The sequence below is a fragment of the Erythrolamprus reginae genome, chromosome 5 (genome assembly GCF_031021105.1).
Source record: "Erythrolamprus reginae isolate rEryReg1 chromosome 5, rEryReg1.hap1, whole genome shotgun sequence".
Classification (NCBI taxonomy): Eukaryota; Metazoa; Chordata; class Lepidosauria; order Squamata; family Dipsadidae; genus Erythrolamprus; species Erythrolamprus reginae.
The window spans coordinates 63,423,400-63,440,745 of record NC_091954.1 but is presented as its reverse complement, the minus strand read 5'-3'; the positions used below and the strand labels follow the sequence as shown (position 1 = coordinate 63,440,745).

Below are 17,346 nucleotides of genomic sequence, written 5' to 3'. Positions count from 1 at the left end.
TAGGAGGGAGTAGCCAGTGCATAACTTTTCAAGTCTTCAATTTTTCAACATTTAAAAGAAATATAAAACTGAATAGTGATTGATGGTACCCAATAAGAGTATACTTTCTCTAGGGATTTGAGCTAGTACTTGTGTGCAATATATTTTCAAAGTGCCTGAATGTAAGACTAGTAGGAAAAGACCATGTCCTTTGTATTCTAACAAAAACCCTTCAAATTATGTTTATCTAAAGGAATCTCCATGTAGTTTTATTAATAATATTGTTGTGATTCCGTCTGAGGCTCCTCAGGGAACGGCTGAACCTCTGCCGGCTCCCTGCTCAGAGGGGGAGGATGAGGAACAGGAGGAGGAGGAGGAGGCCCAGGCAGAAGTGAAGGAGGAATATCAGGCCGAGGGAGAGGGAGAACAGCCAGAGTCCCCCGGGGTGGAGCTCTCCCCAGCAAGCAGCCTGGAGTCCTTAGATGAAAATGCTCAAGCCATCATTGATCACAGGCAGAGAAGAGCAGCACAACGAAGGGGACAATTAGCCAGGTACTTCCAGTCCTAAATAGGTAACAGCTGGGTTTGGGTGTGGTTCTCCCCAGAAAGGCTGAAAAGGCAGACCCACCCTTCCTGTATTGTGGAGTATTATCTTTGGGAGTCCTGGGACCTGGCTGTGATCTTTGGCGTCTCTGATTCTGGCTTGTGGCCTTGAAGGCTGAAACCTTGGGGAAAAAGGCGTGGGGGCTTATTCTCTACAGTGGTGTGTGTGCCAGCAAGAAGTCTGCTGTATTGTCTGGCCGTCAGGACTTTGCTGTGAAGCCTCATAGCCTGCCTGTTGGGAAGAACAGGTTTTTCTCTGTGTTTATTTTTCAAACTATAAAGTGCTTTTGCTTTTTCCAGCGTGTCTGGCTGCTTTTTCCAGTTGGTGTTGAAGTCTGGGGGCACCCAGACAGAACAAATATGAACATGGTTTATATTTCTATCTTCCAGAATATTCTTCAATTGTCAAGTCTATGGCTCTGGTCTTTCCTAATGGTCTCGTATACAAGTACAGCCAGGTTGAGGTTGAAGTGAAGTGTTGGCCTAGAAACCAGAAAAGTTCTAGGCCTCTTAGGCTTGAAAGCTGGCTTGGTGAGGATTTTGAGCCAGTTTCTCAAAACAACTCACTTTGCAGGGGAAAATAGGAGACAGTAATATTAGGCATTCTCACTGCCTTGATAATGGATGAATGGGTAGTGTAGGATAAAAATATAACTTTAGTATTTACCAAGTCTGAACCTGCTTAGCATATTAGGACAGGCAAGGTTGGTTACTCGAGCTGCCTACTGTAGAGATTTCAGACTTTATTTCGGACAGAGAGTGGGTATCTTTTTAAAAGCTATTCTGTTTGACAATCTATTTAAACACTTAAAATTATATAGCATGGTTCATTGGAGTACAAATCCAGTAGCCCAAATTCCATTTTTATTAATGAAGGAAACAAGTCTACAAAATATTATTTTAATGTTTGCCTAGATTTTGATATCTTCCTTTACTTGTAGAAAAGTCACTAGGGTATGGTGGATTGAGAACAACACAGGGCATATGTATGTATGTGTAAAGATGTACACAAAACTTTGTAGGCCAAAACCCATTATTTTAACATTTTAAACCCTAAACCCTAAATCTTTATTTAAACAAATTGTGTTTTTTCCATTATAAACCTGTCCATACACTAAGATCTTCAGAATAAAATCTTGGTAATTTTTTTAAATTGGGCATTCACGAACTGTTCTAAAAATTCTTCATTCAATTTTTTTATTGTGCTATTTTAGCTTACTTTCCATATATTTTATAGTGCCTACCGTGACTATTCTGTTTAGAAAGTCAGAATAGTGCAAGTACTTTTCAGTGAAATAAATCAGTGTTCAAACTGTTAAGGCAGAGATGCATTTTTGTTTTCATATTAATAAGTCACCTTTTTTATTCTGGAGCAGATGGTTTACTGCAATGCTTAAAATTACTCTAATTTTGGGCAATATAGATTGAGAGGCCCTCTTTAATTAATAATTTGAGCAGTCTTCACTCATGGATTGATACTAAAGGCAAATATAGTCATTTTTCATGATTTACTGAACTGCATCTGCTTCTGCAACTCGAAGACAGCAATACAACAAGGAATGTCCAACAATAAGAACCTATCCAAGAAAAGAAAAGAAAAATTTCAGTCAACACATCATCTAGCATAACTTTTATTTAAGACTCAATTCTCTTATGAAATGAGGAAACAGGTGTACAGGTAGTTCTTGCTTCCAACTTGCTTTGTTTAATCTCCATTCAAAGTTATGAGTATTAAAAAAACCTATATGATCAACCCCCAGACCTATGACCATTGCAACATCCCACATTCATGTGATTACTATTGCAACAAGAAAGTTAATAGAGAATGTGGAAATAAAAAATGTTTTGCTGGGCCATCGTGGTTTGACTTAACCAAATGGGAGGTTTGTAAACTCAATGAAGCCATTTGATCTTCTGCTTAGTGACTATAGTGGTTAGTGAGCAAGTTGCAATCCCAACTATAATAGCTAAACAAGGACTATCTGTAGACATTACATAGAAATAAAAATAGGCTCACTAACAGAAGTGACAGAAAAGTCCTTCATTAAGTAAGGAATTACAGAATTGACAGTATGGAATTATATATTATTAGACTGGAAATAAAATGGAGTAAGCTTCTGAACATTCCCTAAAAATAGCTAAAACAGGTAGACCTTGCTTAGTGTCTATCTCAGCCAATGATCATCTGAAGTTATGACAATGAAGAAAAATAAACTTTGTGATCAAAGCCCACTTTTATGATCTTAGTGTCTCTTTGTCACATATTTGCTGATAGTAAATGTTGCCCTGTGTCTGACCCATTTTCCTTCTTTTCCTCATCTGAGAGGAGGCTAAACAAGTGAGCTGTTCTGAGCTGCTTTTCTTCAACCAAGTGCTAAGTAATTAAAAAGGGCTAAGTTAAGGAGCAAATTAAGCATATTCGTTTAGGACATTTTGCATAGAAATACATTACTATGGATGTTTTGATAATATGGTATATGAATCTATATTTGTGTGTTTGATGAAAAATAAAATAAAAATAGGGCTAAGTTAACAAGCTCAGCTGTGTCTGTAACTGACTAGACTTGAATCAATTTCACACCTTTGAGTTTTGTTTTCGGCTCAGGAGCTTGCTAGGTGAACAGTTGGTGACAGCTCATTATTTTCAATATGTATTCCCCATTGTGTGCCTGCTTACTCTCTTGAAATTCCTTCATCTCCAATAAATATAAATGCAAACATTAATTCCCTTGCTAACTATCTCAATGCTGGAGTGAGCATTCTAAAAGGTGGAAAATTGGAGGAGGTGAGGATTGCAAGATTTGCCATTTTACTCTCTATGAGACAAATTCTGGAAACCTTTTAGGCTCACTCAATTGTTTCGGGTCAAATCCTTCTGCATTGGCTACCGATCTGTTTCTGGACATAATTCAAAGTGTTGGTTATGACCTATAAAGCCCTACATGGCATAGGACCAGACTATCTCTGAGACTGCCTTCTGCCGCACGAATTCCAGCAACTGGTGAGGTCCCACAGAATTGGTCTCTTTAGGGTCCCATTGACCAAGCAATGTCGGCTGGTGGGACCTAGGGGAAGAGCCTTCTCTGTGGGGGGCCCGGCTCTCTGGAATCAGCTCCCCCTGGAGATTCGTACTGCCCCCCCCACCTTCCGAAAGAGTTTAAAAACTACCGCCAGGCCTGGGGTTCCTTAGATCTTCCCCCTGACCAATGAATGCTTTAGTTTGATTGTTGAATGAATGGTATTGATAGTTTTTTAGTTAGAATTTTAAAGATGGTTTTTTAATGTATTATTAATTGGATTGTTATTACTGTTTCTTGTTTTTCTGTACATGCTGTGAGCCGCCCGAGTCCTTGGAGTCCTTGGAGAGGGGCGGCATACAAATCCAATTAAATCTAAATCTAAATCTAAAATCTTCTGATACTGTAAAGCAAAGGAAAGCTAAGGTAACCTTGTAAGCCAATTGTGGTCATATGATTTTCTATGTTGTGACCACATCACTTAGCAACCAAGTTGCCACTTCCAATTGTGGTCCCTAAATGAGAACTAGTTGCAATTAAACCCTTTCCTTAAGCAAGCTCCATAAAATCTCTACGTAAGAAGAAATTTAGGAAAAAAGCTATATTAGAAATATTTTAGAGATGTTAAGGTCTAATGTTACTAGATCCAGGTTATTGTTTATTCAACAAATTATGATACTTACTTATTTGTGTGCAATTTCTTTAGGTTTCCTCAATTTAAATCCAAGGAAGAGCATTAGAAGGCTTCCGTATGTAAGTATCACATACTAAAGACAAAATGCATACAGGTCAGATCAGCCAAAATGTCAAATGGATATTGTAAAATTATAATGGCAGATACTTACATTTCTTCTGCCAAATGTTGTATAGCTATTGAAGTATTTCTTAAATCCTGTAAATTGGTGTTGTGTTCCAGAATCGTGCCCTGCCATTATTGCTTAACCTAGATGCAATAGAAATTAATCTTAATTTCAATTTAAAACAATTGTGTTTGTTATATTTATCTGATGAGCTTCTACTGCACAACAAAATTAATGATAACTGGTAAACAAATAACAATTAACATACTAACAGTTATAAAGCTGTCATACTTGCTTTCTTGTAGTACTGTCTCAAGTAAGTAGCCTGACAGAATATTTAGCCCAGGACTGAAGCAGGTATACAAATAAATGAACAACTAAGACAGATAGAAGTTTTACTGATTCTAGGAGAAATACCAGTTATGACCAGTTGCATTCTCTCATGAAGATCAGAAGTTTGCCGGTTGGGGCCCTCCTGGATCCAACACGTGTGCAGAATAGCAATGACACCAGTAGCAAAGAGAGACTTTTATCACTTTTGGCTGATAAACCAACTGCTTTCATACCAGGAGAGATTTAGCTTCAGTATCTGATATGGCGTTAAATCTCAAGCAGAATTACTGCAGTGTGTCCCTTAGCTTTTCAAGCTAGTTTAAAATTGCAGCAAGCATAGAATGCAATGGGATGTAAAATTATCAACTCTTCAAGATGCTACATAACTCCCACCATGTATGAAAAAGCTTACTGATTATTGTGTCCAATTCAAGATGTATATATTGGGATAGCATATGCAGCATATAAACCTTGGACACAATAACCAGTAACCTATCACTGGGAGTTGGTCCTAGTGATACTCACATGGTATATAAAGGCTTAAATAAGCTTAGGGTCAAGACACTTAAATGACCATCCCATATAAATTGCCTTCCACTCCTAAACCATCAATTGAGCATCTTTTAGAAGATCTGTTGCAGATAATTGTGCTTTGGCAAAGCTCATAGTTGAGGAACAAAGTGATATTGGAGTTGAAACAATCACTATTCTTATTACAATTTAGGAAGAGTTAAAACATTATTAGTAAGCCAGGCCCTCAATATTTTAATTGTTTTAAAATACATTATTTTAATGCGATTTATAGTTCATTTTAACTTTAGTATTTACAGAGCAAGGTTTTAGTTAGCCATTATAAAAGATCCAATCTTGAGCTCAGAATTAACAATGGAATCTCACTGAAATTGATAGATCTTGGAACAGAATGCCACTCTGTCTTGCTAGGATCTGTCCCTCCCCATCAATTTGCCCCCCCCAAAAAAATCCAGTCTTGGAGAGTCTCCTGGCAACTCGAGAGCATCATTTATTTGATCATAATTGAGAATTACATCATCAATGATGAAGGATGTCAATCAACTGTTTCACCTAAATGTTGAATAGGATTGGGGAGAGAATATAGCCGTACAACATTCCCCACTATTACCAATAAGGTTTTAAGTTTGATCACTCCCCCCTTGAAGATAACTTGAAAGAATACTATGATGGATGGTATTGAAAGCAACTGTGAGATATGAGCTAAATATGAGCCAGCAGCGTGCGGCAGCAGCCAAAAAGGCCAACAAAATCCTGAACTGCATAAATAGAAGGATACAATCAAGGACCAGAGGTACTAGTACTACTCTATAAAGACTTGGTCACATCACACCCAGAGTCCGTCAGGTGTGGGCGGCTTATAAATCTAATAAAATAAATCCAGTTTTGGTCACCACACTACAAAAAAGACATTGAAACCCTAGAGAAAGTTCAGAAGAGAACAACCCAGATGATAAAGGGTCTGGAAAATAACATACAAAGAACAGTTGTAGGAACTGAGTTTGACCAGTCTGGCTAAAAGAAGGACCAAGGGGTGACATGATAGCAGTGTTCCAATATAGTGATACCTTGTCTTACGAACTTAATTGGTTCCAGGACGAGGTTCGTAAGGTGAAAAGTTCGTAAGACGAAACAATGTTTCCCATAGGAATCAATGAAAAAGTGATTAATGCGTGCAAGCTCAAAATTCACCCCTTTTGCCAGCTGAAGCACCCGTTTTCGCACTGGTGGGATTTCCCTGAGGCTCCCCTCCATGGGAAACCCCACCTCCGTACTTCTGCATTTTGCGATGCTGCAGGGGAATCCCAGCATTAAAAAAATGGGCGCTTCGCTGGCAACGGAATTCCGGAGGTGGGATTTCCCAGCGAGGGAAGCCTCAGCAAAATCGCAGCATCCCGGACTTCTGTTGCCAGCCAAAGTGCCCGTTTTCACGCTGGTGGGATTCCCCTGCAGCATCGCAAAATCCGGAGGTGGGGTTTCCCATGGAGGGGAGCCTCAGGGTAATCCCACCAGCGCGAAAATGGGCGCTTCAGCTGGCAATGGAAGTCCAGAGGCAGGGCATCCAAGTGGCGGCGGCGGGTTCGTAAGGTGAAAATAGTTCGGAAGAAGAGGCAAAAAAATCTTAAACCCCGGGTTCGTAAGACGAGGTATCACTGTACTTGAAGGGATGCCACAGAGAGGAGGGGATCAGGCTGTTCTCTATGGCGCAAGAAAGCCAAACAAGGAATAATGGATGGAAGCTGACCAAGAAAAGATTCAAGCTGGAAATGAGGAGAAACTTTCTGACAGTGAGAGTGATCAACTGGTAGAAGTTGTGGAGCCCCATCACTTGCGACGCTCAAGGGGAGATTGGACTACCATCTGTCTCAAATGGTGTAGGAAGTCCTGCTTGAGCGGGGGGGGGGGGGGGACTAGATGACCTACATACAAGGTTCCTTCCAACTCTCATAATAAATCTAAATCAAATAAGAGAAGAGGACAGAACCTATACATAAATGCAATGAAAGCTCTCTCTTAAGCTGAATGTTGACTTAAAATGGGTGTCAAACTGGAGGCCTGTGGACTAATACATCATGTCAGGCCATAACCTTCCTGGCTCACTAAGGTAAAAAATCTCATGAAACGTCATGTGATGCAATCAGGTTTGACCCCGTTACCTACAATCTGACTGAGGTGTATCCAGATGTTTCCTGTAAGCACCTCTACAGTTGAAGTTCAACTACTTTCTCTCTAGCAGAGAATGATTCATTCCTCCCACTGGAAGCTTTTATCAAGTTGTTAGTGCTAGTCAAGACAATGTACAGATTTTAACTTATTTGGTGTTTGTTTCAATAATCTGTTTCCAGTACCCTCAAAAGCAACCTATGGCAATCTAGATAGCTTCATCTTCTCTTAGACTAACCACATTTCGAGACATCCAGTAAAACAAAAAGTTGCATGCAACTAGGAGAGGGAGTTACAATGCACAGTAGGTAACAAGAGAGTATTCTTCTTGGGCTGGGATGTAGTGTTGTTTTAGGCATAGGAGGATGTTGTAGGTATTCTTAGAGCACCAGTTTTTTTAGCCAGTAACAAAAAAGTGAAAGCAACACCCTAGTAACATATTTAAGGATCGATTAACATTGTATTCAATCATGAATTTTGAAGTACAAGACAATTCATTTCCCCAGATAAGGGGTGAAGATGTTATAGCATTCAATACATTTGCACCTGATTATAGTGAACAGAAAAGTATGGAAGTACTGTATATTCCATCCCTTTAGGATCTGAGATGGCACACAGGCCTGGGGAGTATAAATCAATCAATCCCATACAACATTTAAAGCAAAGTAGTCCATTATATTAAAAAAACACCTACCAAATGTTTTATTTTTCTATCTAGATGAGCAAAGGTAGATTCCTTTTCCACCTGAATTTATATCCACTGAAGAACAGAAAATCTGAAATATGAAGGAGACCGTTCACCTCCTATAGACAGGCAGCACTGCTCAACCATAAATTCAATTTAACCAGCCAGGAACAAAACATTACTATACAATCCCAGGATGGCGCTGAGGGAAATAAGGTATATGTACTACATATTCAGTATACTGCATACTGTAGTACATAATCCCATTTATGAGACGGCAAATGATCTTGATCATTTTTGACCTTCTGGTGCCTTTCAAAAGTGTCGGACTGTCACGTTGCCCGATATTTTAATGACAAAAGCTGTGATTCAAAACAAATTGGAAGCCTCTGGTTGAGAAGGATGTTGTAAAATCAGCCCCTTTTGTAAAACCAGGCATAACCTTTCAAATAATTGCAGAACAAAGTTGCCATGCAGCCCCCCCGTAATTTATACTTTGCAACGGACAAGGTTTAATTTACTTCAAAGCATGCTGAGAAACACTATTCACAAATACCAATAACGAGACAAGGCGGCACCCACCGCGTTTTCAATCAGCTGCCTCCTCCTCCTCTAGGTATGAACGAATAAATGCCCTTCCTGTACAAAATGGAGTCATTCAATTGACCTAACGTTCCTTAACCAATCTTCGAGGAGCCTGAGGAGGGACATTTTTTAATCCAAACCGGAACTGTCGCCAAGACTGTTTTTTTTTAATTGGACAACGAATATGCTAGTCAAATTACTAGTGCTTACCTTCTGGGACGGAAACCAGTGCCGTTGCTCTATGGTTTTATTTGGTAATCGGCTTCACTTCCTTTTATCTCCCCCCCCCCGCGGGCATAGTTTTCCATTCCGGGTCAAAGAGCAAATGGTGCCTCTTCTTCAAGCGTGAGATTGATAAGTTAAAAGTAAGTACGTGGAACGTCAGGGGGGTTCTTTGGAAGAAGGCGGGTGGTGGGGAGAAGGGATGGAGCAGGACGTAAAAGAAGAAAAGACTTAACGTACTGGGAATGGAGGAAGAAAGCAGCGTGAGTTCCACGTGTTGAACTTGGGTGGATCTCAAGCATTGCGGAGTGGATTTATAGTCTCCACTGAAATAATCGATTCCCGGCATTTTTATTTTTATTTTTGTATCCGCAAAGTTCCTTATATGCATTATTAAAAGACTATAATTTTATAACATTTTATGAAGAAAGAAAAATTCTCCAGTAATTTAAGTTAATAGAATAGAATTCTTTATTGGCCAAGTGTGATTGGATACACAAGGAATTTGTCACTGGTGCAAATGCTCTCAATGTACGTAAAACAAAATATGCATTTGTCAAGAATCATGAGGTACAACACTTAATGATTGTCACAGGGGTCAAATAAGCTATCAGGAAACAATATTAATAAAAATCGTAAGAATACAAGAAACAAGTTACAGTCATACAGTGATAAGTGGGAGGAGATGGGTGATATGGATGAGTAAAAATTAGTAGTAATAGTAATGCAGACTTAATAAATAGTTTGACAGTGTTGAGCGAATTATTTGTTTAGCAGAGTGATGGCATTCAGGAAAAAACTGTTCTTGTGCCTAGTTGTCTTGGTGTGCAGTGCTCTGTGGCGAAGGTTTGAGGGTAGGAGTTGAAACAGTTGATGTCCAGGATGTGAGGGGTCAATAAATATTTTCACAGCTCTGTTTTTGACTCCTGCAGTATACAGGTCCTCAATGGAAGGCAGGTTGGCAGCAATTTTCCAGTTTAGTTCTGCTTATTGTGAAAATAACTTTATTGGTACAAATAGTCCTTGACTTACAACAGTTCACAATTACAACAGCACTGGGAAAAAAATGACTTAGGCCGGTCCTAAGTGTTTTCACACTTAGGTCAGTTGCTGCATCCCCATAGTCATGTGATCAAAAATTCAGACGCTTGGCAACTGACTCATATGACTGTTGTGGTGTCCTAGAGTTGCATGATCATCTTTTGAGACCTTCTGACAAGCAAGTCAATGGGAATGCCAGATTCACCTGACAACCATATTATTAATTTAACCCCTGCAATGATTCACTTAACAACTGTGGCCAGAAAGGTCCTACAATGGGGCAAAGCTCATTTAACAAATATCTTCCTTAGCAAAATAAATTTGGAGCTAAGTTGAGGACTATCTGTATCTCACTGTTTATTGCAGCCATTCATTGCGGGTCCTGTTTATCTTCCAATTTCACCTTTTTACTTGGGTAACTGCATCAAAAAAACCCCTTATGCCTATAAAAGAAACTATGTTCAACCTCACTATGGCTGCAGTACTGCTTTCAAATGCTTGCAGATCTTTTAAAATTCCAGTCCTTTTCAATTTTGAAATGGGTACAAAATCAAATTTATAAGTTTTTTTTTCTTGGAAAACCAATTGTGTATTGGTTTCAGCTTATTATGCAGCCATTGAAGACTTGTAGACTTAGCTAAGCACGGAAATTGAAGAAATTAATAACATTAATAAAGAGATGAGTATGAGTCCAACGTGTGTACCTTACAAAAAAAATTGAGCCTCTTAAAATCCTGCTACCTGTTCAGAAAAGTGATTATATAACGTTGAATTGTATTCTGCCTAACAATTTATTCTGTGCCAGACTTATTTGGTGTTCTGCTTTTGCGATGATAATAGTAATGGATAATATATGTAGCTAATATATAGTATTAACTAATAGCTGGCGGGTAATACATGAATAAGACTTAATGTGTATCTCAAAGACCATTCCAAACAATGAATCAGTGATACCCTTTTAGACGAAAGCATAAAAACATTTTGCAGAATGCTTGTTTTAAATGCCAAGTGCTTCAGACATTGTGTTTGGTCAATGCTTCTTGTAATATGCCAAAAACAGCATCCCAGTTTTTTAACTTATTTTTAACATTTTTTTAGAATCATGAGGTTCTAGCAAACCTTAGTGAGGTTTGCTAGTAAGAAACCAAAGTAAATGTTAATTTTAGAACATTAATTTTTATTGCAATTTTATGCTAATAGTGATAGTGAGATATAAATGTATGAGAGGCAAACTGAGGTTAAATAGTTTCTTTAAAGCAGACACAAAACACAGACATAACTTACTTTCAGGATCTAGATCAGGGGTCCCCAAACTTTTTACACAGGGGGCCAGTTCACTGTCCCTCGGAATGTTGGAGGGCCGGACTAAAAAACAACAACTATGAACAAATCTCTATGCACACTGCACATACCTTGTTTTAAAGTAAAAAACAAAATGGGAACGTACTATTTAGAGGGGGAAGAAGATCTGAAATTCATATATGTTTATGTTTTGTTTTTCATTTTCTTTTGTTAACATCTGATTGGCTAAACAAGGTTTTCTTGGCTTATGAAAAATGTATAAAGAAAGAAGGAAGCACTTTGGCATAATGGCTAATAAGTTAGAAATATAATTGGTGTTGCACTTTTTGAAGGAACATTAAGGAGGGAATTTAATTAAAAGAAAATGAATGTAACTGGATGACAAAATTAGAAAAAAACCCTTTTGCAACTTTTTTGATGATTGATATTAGTTACTAACAAAATACCACATTTTATTCATGGAAAATTAGGTGGTACACTGTGTTGTTTGAATGTATGTTGAGAGAAAAAATTAAAAAAAATTACCCCTCCAAAACAGTCCCTCCTTCCTCTGTCCCTCTAGTCATTTCATTCTTCCTTCCTTCCTTTCTTCCTTGTTCCCTCCATTTCTCCTTCCTTTCTTCTTTCCTTCTTTCCCTCCTTCATTCCTCTCCAATTCTCCTTCCTTCCCTCCCTCTCTTTCCCTTTTCTTTCTTTCTCTCTTTCTTTTCCCTGTAGTCTTGTCACTCACTGGCGGGCCGGATAAATGGCCTCAGTGGGCCGCATGTGGCCCGCGGGCTGTAGTTTGGGGACCGCTGATCTAGATTAACTCGTCAAAATTTCCAGGATCTGTTTTTTTAAGAAAAGCTCATTTTAACTACTTTTACAATATAAATTCAATAATTGACTATAAATAGTTGAGGCTATTTCCATTCCAAATTGAAAAGCTTTAGTTTAATAAGTCATAGAAAAATAATATGTTAATCTTGATAACTAGCTGTTATGAAACTGCAGATCACTGGAAAAAAACAGTTACTAAAACAGTTCAATTTCAGAATATTTGTATGATGTAGTCAATTAAAATGTCTCTGATCTCTTTTGCCTAGGACTTTGTTATTGATAAAGAATGAATCTTGACTATCAGTGTCCAAGAATGCATTAGCCTTCCCCTATTTCATGTCTTTTGATTGTTTTGAACTTTTGATCATTATCCACTTACTTACCTAGAAGATGACATGGGGATCATATATATATTTGGATGATTCCAATTTTTAACACTGTTGGAATGGGTAAAGAACTAATATTTTAATAAAATGAGTCATATTTGTTTGACTTAATGATTTAATGTCTGTCATCTCATTCCTAAAATGAAATAACACATGTTGTATGACTTTATCCTGGTGATTTATAAGCTCTAATAGTTTAGTTTCCTTTCATATAGAAAGACAATCATGTCCTCTATGGAGGAGAATTTTCCAAGAGGTGGTATACAGAAGAAGAAAGGACAAGAAGAAAAAACAGCCAGACAACCAACAGTAGAAGATGATAATTTATTCAAGGTATGCAAATTAGGAACATTTAACTTCCATTGTCTCAGACTGTTGATTCCTCCAACTACAGTAGTTTTGTGACTAGTATCAATTGCCTTATTTCTTAGAATCATAGGGCTGGAAGGATCTTGGAGGTCTACTCCAATCTCCTGTCCCCTTATATGATCCCAGACAAATGGTTGCCCATTCCTTTCTTGAAAACCTCCAATGATGAGTACCTGCAACTCCATCAAGCAAGCATTTCCATTGATTAATTGTTGCCACTTTCAGCAAATTTCTCTATTTCAAGGTTGAATCCTCTTCTAATGAGCTTCCACCCATTGCTTCTTGTCCTACCCTCAGATTAAATCAATGTCCTTCCCTCCCCCAGGAACAGTTCTTCAAGTATTGCAAGATTGCTATCATGTCTCCCCTAAGCTGCTTCTTAGGTTAAAACACACCTCATTCCCTTAACATTCATCATACCCCATATGATTTTTGTACATTCTGCACTCATTCTTGGGCCTCAGCATCATTTTTTATAAATCTTGGTGAGTAGAACTGGATACAGTATTCCAAATCACTAGTACAATATAGAGCCATACTATCATTTCTTGTGATCTTGTGTTGCTTTCCTCTCCCAAATGCTGATCTCTATACAAAGGAAACTTTTGTAATCTATTTTAGACTCAACATGAAGAAGTGACTCGGAAAAGAAAGAAAAAACACGAAGATCAAAAGGAGCTAAAAAAACTTAAGCCTGAGAAGAAAGTTTTTTCAAAAACCGGTGCTAAAGATTTTGAACTTTTGTCAGCAGAGGTTAGTTGGTAATTTGTACTGTAATTTATTTTTTGTGCTATGATGTACAATTCTACCTAACTATCGCAATTTATTCTATTAGACAGTGTGTCACCCTGATAAAATAATTCCTAAGCCCTGTTTACATGGCATAAGGTTGAATGAACATTAGTTAGTTAGATTTGCACAAGGTACTAAGGACACAAATAAGCCACATGTTGGTAGAAAGCAGATGTTTGAATCCAGTCAAAGTTTGATTATGTATACTCTGAAGCTCAGTATAAGTTCTCAATATAAAACAAGTTACATATATTTGATCTTGAAATGGTGATTTGGTTTCCTTTTCACCTAACTGGATATTTTCTGGGTGCTTTGTTGCATCTCCTTAATTTCATATATTATCCATACTAATAGAAGCTTACTGTGCAAAACGAATGTACAAGTAAATCTCTGGTTGTTGCTTATTAGTGTTTGCTTGTCTTCAACAGTCTCTTACAGATGGAACACTGCTGTTAGGATGTGTGAAAAAGAGTAATCAGTTTGATCTGGTGATCAGCTTACCAAACTGTCTTATTGGGTTTGTGAAAATGACATGCCTATCTGATGCCTATAGTGAACTGCTAAATAAGCAGATGGCCACTGATGAGCCTGTGGAGGTAAGAGATGATGTGGAATTGATAGATGAAATCCATGAAGATCAACAAAGCAGGCTTTCATAGTTGCCTTGTGGTTTGCTTTGCTCTTAATGAAACCACATTTGAATCTGCCAAGTCCAGGTTTTGAATACATAGATATGGCTGTTTTGTTTGCCAAAATAATTGACTATCGCAATTTATTCTATTCGACAATGTGTCACCATGATAAAATAATTCCTAGATGGCATAAGATTGAATGAACATTAGTTAGTTGGATTTGCATAAAGTACTGAGGACATAGATAATCAAACCACATTTGAATCTGCCAAGTCCAGGTTTTGAATACATAGCTATGGCTATTTGTTTGCCAAAATAATTGAAGGTAGCCATTGGAATTGCTGCATTTTTCGCACTATAAGACACACCAGACCATAAGAAACACATTAGCTTTAGAGGAGGAAAACAAGAAAAAAAAAATCTGCCTCTGCCTCCCAGCATCCATCCAGTATTTGTCTGACTAGCGTCCTTACAGCATACAGCCTGGTCAGCTTCAACACATTATCACAGCCCCATCACATGGCTTATCAGGGCTCTGCTATGTTGTGCCCACCACCGGTCAATTGAGCCGTTGCCAGGAAATGCCTTAGCCTTTGCTGCTGAGCAGCTGATTGGTGGTTGGATCAGCCTCCCAGAATACTGTCGATCAGCTGTTCTAGGTAGCACCAACCCTCCCTCTCCCATTGCAATATTGGCTCTATAAGATGCACAGACATTTCCACCCACATCTTGGCGGAAGGAGTGCGTCTTACAGTGTGAAAAATACATATATGTATTATTCTTGAACTTAATTATGACATATTTTGCTGTAAGTCCAGCCTGTAACGCAATTTGCTGTGAGTCCAATCTTAACACCATTTGCTGTGAATTTGGTCTTGTAACACCATTTGCTAGCAATGTCAAAATACATTCAATTTACTGAATATACTCTGGGGAAAAAGTGTTACGTTACTTGCTGTGAAAACTAGAAAACACCTTGCCATATTTATTTCCTTATTTTTTCTACTCCTTGATTTTTTTTTCTTTTTGCAGGAACTGAATTCTCTCTCAGACTTGTTCCCTCCAGGAATGTTGGTGAGATGTGCTGTGATAGGTATAGAGAAGAATGCTATGGGACATCAGAAGATAAACTTAACCATTAATCCAAAAGATGTCAACAAAGGTTTGAATCCTACAGTTTTGAAAGAAGGCATGGTAAGTAACTCAAGATTTTCTCCATCTTATTTTTCTTATTTATTAAATGAACTATTTCTCCCAAATTGTTTGAGACAGTTATATAAAACAACAACAACATTGTTTTAAAACTGTGATCAAAAGGGTAATTACAAATGACCAGCAATGCAATTAAAGAAAACGAAGGTGGATTAAAAAAGTCAAATTCTAGAATTACATTTTTAGTTGTAGAGTTTTATAGAAAATTCAGAGAAACAGCATTAAAGACAGTATATATTGGTTTAAAATGCTGAAATATACAGATAGGTTTATAAGGTAATGAACAAATGTCACACATAAAATCTAAGAAATAAGTTTCATGGGAATGACCTGAACTTCACGCAAATTCTTAAAAGTTGCTGTTAAAAGTGGATTTGTCTTGAATTCAACTCTTCCTCAACTTATGACCACAATTGAGCCCCAAATTTCTGTTGCTAAGTGAGACATTTGTTAAGTGAGTTTTGCCCTATTTTATGATACTCCTTGCCATAATTGTTAAAAGAATCACTGCAGTTCTTAAATGGGTACACCAAAGTACCCATCCTAAGGCCATTGTAACAACTTTAAAAGATTGTAAATCGAGGATTATCTGTAGCTGCATTCACTACTGTGTGGAAAGTCTGTGACTTCTGAGAAAAACACAAGTGAAATTATAAATTATAAAAAAGGCTAGCTCTGGAGATGAACATAATGGGAGTGATACATATATGTGTATGAATATATCTTCTTGGGTGTAGGTAGGTAAGTAGGTAGGTAGAGTGAGACACACACACACACACACGCACACACGCACACACACACACACACGTTTTTGTTGCTAGATGTGCTCATTGTGTTGTACAATATAATGACAAATTTTTAAAAAGTCTATTAAGATTTGGGCAATTAGCCATGAAGTTCTTATGAAAGTCAATGGCTTTTTTCCTTTTCAGTGAAACTTAGTAAATGAGGAAAGGTAGGGGACAAAGAACAGTATGAATAATTCTCGCTATGTATTTAATTCAACATCTATTTTCTTTCAACAGCTACTCTCTGGATGCATATCTAGTATAGAAGACCATGGTTACCTTATTGATATAGGTGTTTCTGGAACAAAAGCATTTCTTCCTCGGCAGAAAGCTCAGGGCTATCTGCAATCATTCAACAAAGGTAAAACTTTTTATAATGGTTTTGACTATAGCATTGAGGGGGGAGAAGGAAGTAGGTGAATCTAAGGATTATGAAAGCTTAAATGAATAATGACTAAAACCGTTAAAAAGTTCTGTTTGTGTCTGTGTGTGTATTTAAATCAATGTACAATAGCTATTTTCCATATTTGACCAACCTTTCTAGGTTTTTTAAATGAGAAGCTTGTTTGTTTTTTGGTTAATCAATCACTTGAGATGAAATTGGTGAATCAATGAAATAGCAAGTGCTGAAAAGTATGATAATAACAGAAACATTATAGCAAATAATTACTGAAGAGAGATTATATTGTGCATGCTGGATTTATAGGGACTGAACTGATGATAGGGCAATTCCTGAATTGCCTTATTGAAGAAGTAAAGAATGGTGGAAGAATAATCCGCATATCCATCGATCAGTCTGAGGTTGCTTCAGCCATTGCCACAGAAAACCAAAACTGGTCACTCGCCAACTTGCTGCCTGGGCTAGTGGTGAAAGCCCAGGTTCAGGAGGTAAAATCATTTCTCTATTGTCTGCAGGCATAGATACATATATTGTCTGTCTGTCTGTCTGTCTGTCTGTCTGTCTGTCTGTCTGTCTGTCTGTCTGTCTGTCTATCTATCTTTTATACTGGGCATAGTTAATCCATTTTGAATCTAGACGGGTGATGGCGAACCTGTGGCATGCAGAGCCCTCTCTAAGGGCACACTA

At 37.8% G+C, this 17,346-nt stretch overlaps 2 protein-coding genes across 5 annotated transcripts in view; one reads left to right on the top strand and one right to left on the bottom strand.

The window, feature by feature from the left end:
- Window positions 1-1,468: 1,468 nt before the first annotated feature.
- ATP5MK (ATP synthase membrane subunit k) lies at window positions 1,469-8,965 on the bottom strand. 3 transcript variants are annotated; one of them, XM_070752820.1, is made up of 4 exons: window positions 8,907-8,965; window positions 4,445-4,542; window positions 4,283-4,366; window positions 1,469-2,159 (listed from the first exon to the last, which is right to left on the bottom strand). In XM_070752820.1, the coding sequence occupies exons 2-3, from the start codon at window positions 4,529-4,531 to the stop codon at window positions 4,283-4,285; spliced, it is 171 nt and encodes a 56-aa protein (XP_070608921.1). In that variant the 5' UTR covers window positions 4,532-4,542; window positions 8,907-8,965; the 3' UTR covers window positions 1,469-2,159. The 3 variants fall into 3 exon arrangements, with proteins under 3 accessions (XP_070608921.1, XP_070608919.1, XP_070608920.1); XM_070752818.1 differs by lacking the exon at window positions 8,907-8,965 and adding an exon at window positions 8,694-8,784; XM_070752819.1 differs by lacking the exon at window positions 8,907-8,965 and adding an exon at window positions 8,121-8,203.
- Window positions 8,933-17,346, top strand: part of PDCD11 (programmed cell death 11) — a 44,175-nt gene continuing 35,761 nt past the window's right edge. The window contains exons 1-7 of one of the 2 annotated variants that reach the window (XM_070752813.1): window positions 8,933-9,061; window positions 12,682-12,799; window positions 13,457-13,588; window positions 14,056-14,223; window positions 15,292-15,453; window positions 16,497-16,620; window positions 16,966-17,147. In XM_070752813.1, the coding sequence (XP_070608914.1) occupies window positions 12,692-12,799; window positions 13,457-13,588; window positions 14,056-14,223; window positions 15,292-15,453; window positions 16,497-16,620; window positions 16,966-17,147 (876 nt within the window). In that variant the 5' untranslated portion in view covers window positions 8,933-9,061; window positions 12,682-12,691. The remainder of the gene's footprint in view (window positions 9,062-12,681; window positions 12,800-13,456; window positions 13,589-14,055; window positions 14,224-15,291; window positions 15,454-16,496; window positions 16,621-16,965; window positions 17,148-17,346) is intronic. The other variant, XM_070752815.1, reaches the window with a different exon arrangement.